Here is a 6,962-nt window from a genome sequence, read left to right as displayed (position 1 = left end):
CCTGCCTCTGCCTCCCGAGTGCTGGGATTAAAGGCGTGCGCCACCACCGCCCAGCCGAAAATGTCCATCTTATCACCCTTCACCCCCTAAAGATGCTTGCTACCTTAAGACTGCTCCACTGAGATTAGCTAAACCCGCTCCCTAGTTCAGATGCACACCGTTAAGTTCAGCCTCCCTGCTCAGCTGTATAGCATAACCCCCTTCAGTTATATATGACAAACCCCTTCCCTGCTCAGTTGTATAGTATAAATATGAGGCGCTCACAGGCGCTGAGGCAGCCCCATCAGTGTGAGCATAGCCCCCAAAATTAAAGAAGCAGGCATCTTATGATCGATATCTCTTCCCTGATAAAATGAAGAAGGCTCAGCAGGTAGAATTCTTGTTTTTTTATTTAGACTTGAGTTTTTCTTTTTTGTATAACTTATCTAATTAAAATATTTATCTTGTAGTTACCACAAAAAAGTAACATAGAAAATTGTATTTACATTTTGGGACCGAAATACAAATGAAGAGCAGAATGATGCTCACTCCTGCCTCCAAAAAAGAGAAAGAAAGCCCCTGAGAACCCCTTGTTACACCAAGGACCGCAAAGGGCTAATCTGTCATTTGTGATTTGTATGTAGTGTAGCACAGAAAAAAATTGCACAAGTTTTCACAAATGCAACTAAAAATTGAACATCACTGTGTGTCTGCTTTGTGGCTATTGTGTACACTGGGGAGGGTTGTGGAGACGGTTGGCTCCCTGGGTCCCTCACCACTCTCACCAATCACATCCCTGACACAGACACTCTTGACGAGGTGGAAGATCTGGCTCTAAGCAAACTGGCTGCATCAGAAATCAATGTGCCAAACCAGACACTGACACCGGAGATAGACAGATCTGTGCCCTTTCTTCCCCTAGGCCTACACACTCCAAAGAAGGGGAATTAAATCATACACAACTGAATCTAGAACAGGAAAGACGGCAATGGGAAGTCTTAGAAACAGAGCTAAGGCAGATCTGAGGTGGTCAACACCCAGAGGGGCTATTCTGAGCACCAGGTGCCTGGCTCCTGGTGCAAATGTCCCCTTGATTTCAGGTCAGAGACCTGATGGTAGATTCGAGGTCAGGCTAAGAGAGAGGTGGTATGTGAAATAAGCAATCCAGAGAAACATGCTTTACCCAATCCCAAATACAGCAATACTTGTGTCCCACGGCAACAGGCATCCTGCGTGGCAATGCAGGTTTCCTGGGCTGCCTTGGAGTCTTCATTAGCCTGAGGTCTGCAAGGTGGTTAAAAACAATGTAGATAGGAGTGATGGCACAGGTTAGCAATCTGTCCCCTCAACTTCACAGCTTCTTTCACTTGGCTTATAACCAAGCGACTCCTACTAGCTCCATACTTTCTGACTGCAAGGAAGGAGCTGGTGCTGCCCTCTTAGTTTTCTGATCTTGCCTCCATGTCAGCTGGAAAGAGCTTCCCTCCCTTCAGAACTGGCTGGCTAGCTGGGACCAGGTTTCCCTGACTCAGTGTGTATAGTCCAGCCCCTCCCAAAGGTGGCCCTTTTCTCCTAACTCTGGCCCTCACTCAGAAGGTAGAGGGAGGGCTTCCCAGCAAGTTCTCTGCTGGACACAGCGACCTGCTGTGCTCTTCCAGTCTCATGATCTTTCCTTTAAAACAAAAACAGTTTCCAACAGAGCACTACAATGTTTCAAATAATTCACTCCTAGTAGTAATTCATAGGGAACAAGAGAGTAAAGTGCTGGCTTTTCAGAACCCCAAAACCCACATTCAGAGCTACAAAAGCCCTGCCATGTCTGTATTTCCCGGTGGTGTAAGGAAAGGAAAAATAAGGGGTTGGGAGGAGGGGCTAAAATACTGAACCAGAAACTAGAAATCCTAAACCTGCTGAGGTCCTATGCAAATTTGACCCAGGCTCTGTCTTCCAGTGAGCCTTAGAACAGGGAGGAGCGTGATTTGCAGAAGATGGAAGAACTCTAGACTCTGCAAACAACCTTCCTTAGCAAACACTACTGAAGGGCAGGGAAGAAAGACCCCTACCCAGAACTCTTGATGGTCTCAGAGTGAGGACCCTCTGAACAGTTACTATGTCAAGGCTCCCCTGGAGGACAGGCAGTCCAGCACTTCCTAACTCCTGGCTCCATCCATATTTGGGTTTGAAGTGACACACAAGCTCTGGGGACAACCTTTTGGACCAGTGTCTACTCAAAAGACCTGACCTAGAACAAGACTGGCTTTTGCTAGACTCATCTAACTTTAATAAAAGACCTGGAAAATAAAATGCTAAATATACAATAGAGGGGAAAAAAAAAAAAAGAAAATTAAAAAAAATAATAAGTAAAGAAAACAAAACAAAAACCCCTGGGGGTACTATAAATACATCTGGGGGCAATATTTATTAATTAAAACTATGTCTTATAGTTTACAAAGATGCTAATTAGCAATAAAAGTATAATTGACCTTAAAGTCCTCAGTAAGACTGAGGCTTCATACTGTCTTCAGAAATCTGAAGTGTGCTCCAGGCAGGGTGCAGGGTTGTGGCACACAGGAAGATACCTGCAACTGTGCAGGAGTCAGAGGCTAAAAGTTCCACAAAGCAAAAGATATGGGTCTTCTGTGGACATCCTCTTCTCCTGTCCCTACCATCCCTGTATTTTTGCTTCCCAGACTCCACCTCCAAGGCAAGTCCTATTTATCGTCGGGAGAATCTGTTCTTGAAAGCTTTAATTGTCTTAGCCATCATTGGGGCGATTTCTGTGAAGGAAAAGGAGGCAGTTGTTTCAGACGGGCGGTAGCACAGAAATGCGCCAGTGGTTCACAGCAAAAGCCAGACTGAGTTCGCTCCCCTGGCTGTGTACCGCCCCCAACATACATGGACACGAACCATCTGCTAGTGCTGTCATAGAAACCACATCATGAGGCAGATCCTTGCTGTGACCACACAACCACACACACACACACAGACGGACGGACAGACAGACACAATCTGCTAGTGCTGCCATAAAAATCACATCATGAGGCAGATCCTTGCTGCGACCACACACACACACGCATACATGCACACACGTACACACATGCGTAAGCACGTGGACACAGACATGGACACAAACAGGAACTATCTGCTAGTGCTGCAATAGAAACCACATCATGAGGCAGTTCCTTGCCGCAACCCTACAAGTACAGAACCACCACCATCCTTAACACCAAAGCTTTCGAAGATCAGCTGACGTGTTCATGGTGGGTGTGTCAAATCAGGAGTCTTTGCTGACTATAGGGGCCATAGTCCCACGATTTAACATTGCAACATAAACATTCAAACCAGTAAATAACACACAAACCTCCCCTAACCTCCCCCACAGCTTCCCAACAAGATTCAGATGAGCTAAATTCAAAACACCTGAGGATGGCCAGCCTGCCGTTGGCTAGTGACCTATGCCAAGTTGACAACTGTGCCAGGATCCCCACCCACCCACAGCCCTGCTCCCATCAAAGTTGCTTACTCTTCACAGCTGGCTTCCTAGGATCATAGGAAACAGAACTGCTAGCCACTGGAGCTAAGTGGGCACTGCTGGTACTGGGCCCATCAAAGGCCAGTTCCTCGGGGCTGGAGTGGAAGCTGCTGCTGCTGTTGCTAGCAGCAACATGGCTGCTTCCTGTTGTATATGGTGCTGGCTTAATCCTGTAACACAGAACAAAGTTGCATAGCTGGGAGCATGTAATTTGAAACAGCTGTTCTGGGTGAGCCCAGTGTGGCTCTGAGCAGTAGGCCTGATACACTGAGTTCTAGTGAAGGTTCAGAGGCAACTGTTGAGCCCATCAGTGAGAATGACAGTCTCAGCTAAACTTTGGCTGTTAAATTGTTAGTCTATAATTTGAAAATGCTGATGTGGCCTAGAATCATCTAGTCACCCTAGAAATTTATTTTGTTTTGCTGTGTGTGTAAACTGTGCTCACGTCGAGGCCAGAAGTAAAGCCTGGGTATCATTCCTTAGGAGTCACTTGGTTGTGAGACCTAGAGCTGACTGCACAGGCTAGGCTGGCAGGCCAGTGATCCACTCCCAGCACTGGGATCACAGGTACACATCGTCTCATCTGTCTGTCAGCATGGGTGCTGGGGATCAAACTCAGACCTCAAGTACTTCATCGGCTGAGCGATCTCCTCAACCCTAGAAATAGTTTTGTTTAAATGAGAAAAATGAAAGCGGAGGTACACTTCCTTGAACCAGGTCCTGTTCTCCACAAAACTGACCTGTGTCCCTGACCAAGAAGCAGAAATAATCTATTCAGGGGCTGGAGAGATGGCTCAGAGGTTAAGAGCATTGCCTACTCTTCCAAAGGTCCTGAGTTCAATTCCCAGCAACCACATGGGGGCTCACAACCATCTGTAAAGTGGTCTGGTGCCCTCTTCTGGCCTGCAGACATACACAGAATATTGTATACATAATAAATAAATAAATATTTTAAAAAAAAAAAAAAAAAAAAAAAAAGAAATAATCTATCCAGGCAGCAGGCCCGGACACTGAGGGGCCAAAAGGTGGAGTGCAGACCCAGTAAGCACTCCAGAGCACGCTCTGCTGGTCTCTACCCCCAAAATAAGTCACTTCCTGTCCCCCAGCTCTCCTTCAGGAAATGACCGTGCAGCAGCAGAGATCTTGCCTGACTTTCTCAGGGACAGCTGCTCCTCCAGTTCCAAACTTCTCCTGCCTTCGTCGGACATCTCGAGGTGGTTTGGCCACAGAGTTGACAAAAGCCATTTTTGCTTGTCGTCCTATGAGAAACACAACATCAATATTTACTTCTTAAACAAAGGTACTGCTGCCAATTTAACAATCTACAACTTTTGAAAGCCCCAAACTAGGGCTCAATCAGGCCAAGACTCTCTGGGAGCAGCCTATGACAGAAGAAAAATCTTGCCTGCCCACGTGCAAAGAGACATTTCGAGGACAGTAGCCCATCTCCACTAGGTCCACCAAGACTCCGCTGCTGACTCAAGCACCCAGCTGGCTGCCCTTGCACAGCTCCCACTTCTTTTACCTTTCGGCTTATTGGCATGTGCAGACCGGATGTTGTTGGTGAGCAGGCGCAGCCGCTGCTCTCTGGCATCCTGAAGCCGCAAGTACATCTCCCGCCAGGACTCGTACTCTTCTGGTCGTTCCTCCTTAAAGTCTCGGTGACAGTGAACTTTCCATAACTGATCTGTTTCCTCAATTAATACCTGCAATCAGGACAGGACATCATTTCGATATAAGTGCCCCTGCTTCTCTCCCTTCTGCCTAGGCATGACCCACTGCCTAACAGTTGGGGGGCGGGGATCTAAACAATAGTATTATAGTACCACAATTCTAAAAAAAAGGCAAATTAAACATATAGGTAAGTTGTAGGCATTATGCTAATCACCCTAGAACTGTGGTTCTCAACCTAATACTTCAACCCTTAATACATTTCCACATATTGTAGTGACTCCCAATCATAAAATTACTTCATTGCTACTTTATAACTGTAATTTTGCTACTATTATGAATCAGAATATAAACATCTGATATGCAGGATATCCACTATAAGACCCTAAAAGGACTCATGATCCACAAGTTGAGAATCACTGCTCTTATGGCATTGCGAATGGAGAGCTAACAGAAGATAGCTACCAACACTAGTCTTTTTGTTCAGAAATCAGTAACAACAGAGCTGGGGTAAAGTCAAAGGTTTGCCAGCAATTATACCCAACTGCCATGCAAGAGGGCTACCTTGGAGATCTTGAATAGTGAGATCAGATGAGTGTATCTGCCTTCTAGGAAGGATTCTAGAAGATTCCAAATGTCTAGCATGGGCTGTCACTTTTACTAGACACACAAGTGTCAACACTAAACAAATCTCCCAGATGCTTTGTTGCCAGAATTTCCCATTTACCTTCATGACTAGGCAAAGTCAAGGGATACCTTGAAAGTGTTTTTCCCTGTGTTTGAATCCCAGCCCCCTGCTTAAGATCCCCAGAGAGCCTGGGTGGTAGTGGTGCATGCCTTTAATCCCAGGACCCAGGAGGCAGAAGCAGGAGGATCTCTGTGAGTCCGAGGCCAGTCTGGTCTACAAGAGTGTGTTTCAGGACAGGCTCTAAAGCTACAGAGAAACTGTCCCCCCCAAACAAACAAACAAAAAGTCTCATGGGTAAAGGAAAGGAACTTGCCATACAAGCCTGTTGACCTAAGTCTGGTTCTCAAACCCATGTAAAGACAGAAGAGAAGCAGCTCCACAAAGCTGTCCTTTGACCTCTCCATACAGACAATACATGCACACACACTAATTTTGTTTTTTTTTTTTAAAGGAGGTGGGCATAGGGACATACACCTTTAATTTTAGCACTCGGGAGACAGGGGCAGGAGGATCTCTGTGAGGCCAGCTTGGTCTACATATTGAGTTCAGAGCAACCAGACCTTGTCTCAAAATAAAAATAAATAAACAACAACAACAACAACAAACAAACCAAAGAAGGATCCCAGGAGTAGGCAAACAGCATGCTTAGTTAAAGGTCCAGATGCAAACCAAACATGCCCAGAACAGTGATCTAGTGACCTGCCCTCTGACCTGCCCTTCAGCCACATCAGATCAGAGACAAAACTGTTTGTGGAAACTCAGCCAGGAAGCTATCCTGCTCCCACTCGGGACACTCACGTGATTGCATTCCTCTATTCGATAGAGCTGATCAGGTGTACACCTCTCCAGGACGGGTTCAAGAACAGAATAGGGGACTCCTCCCACTTCATAGATAGCTGCAGAGGAACCAGAGGTGACAGGTGAGTGCTGAATGGCAGCCAAGCTCTCCGGTGACAAAGCCCCAGTGTGGCAATGACTTAAGAAGTGGAGACTCGCCGGGCGGTGATGGTGCACGCCTTTAATCCCAGCACTTGGGAGGCAGAGGCAGGCGGATCTCTGTGAGTTCGAGACCAGCCTGGTCTACAGAGCTAG

At 46.4% G+C, this 6,962-nt stretch overlaps 1 protein-coding gene across 1 annotated transcript in view; it reads right to left on the bottom strand.

Moving 5' to 3' along the window:
• Window positions 1–371: 371 nt before the first annotated feature.
• The window catches only part of Eloa (elongin A), an 18,174-nt gene continuing 11,583 nt past the window's right edge, over window positions 372–6,962 (bottom strand). Inside the window, exons 7-11 of the mRNA XM_005353026.3 lie at window positions 6,669–6,771; window positions 5,037–5,217; window positions 4,659–4,770; window positions 3,503–3,681; window positions 372–2,756 (exon numbers count right to left, since the gene is read on the bottom strand). Of these exons, the coding sequence (XP_005353083.1) occupies window positions 2,695–2,756; window positions 3,503–3,681; window positions 4,659–4,770; window positions 5,037–5,217; window positions 6,669–6,771 (637 nt within the window). The 3' untranslated portion in view covers window positions 372–2,694. The remainder of the gene's footprint in view (window positions 2,757–3,502; window positions 3,682–4,658; window positions 4,771–5,036; window positions 5,218–6,668; window positions 6,772–6,962) is intronic.

The sequence above is a fragment of the Microtus ochrogaster genome, chromosome 10 (genome assembly GCF_000317375.1).
Source record: "Microtus ochrogaster isolate Prairie Vole_2 chromosome 10, MicOch1.0, whole genome shotgun sequence".
NCBI classification, from domain to species: domain Eukaryota; kingdom Metazoa; phylum Chordata; class Mammalia; order Rodentia; family Cricetidae; genus Microtus; species Microtus ochrogaster.
Note: the sequence above shows the minus strand (reverse complement) of the source record. Positions and strands in the feature narration are given on the sequence as shown.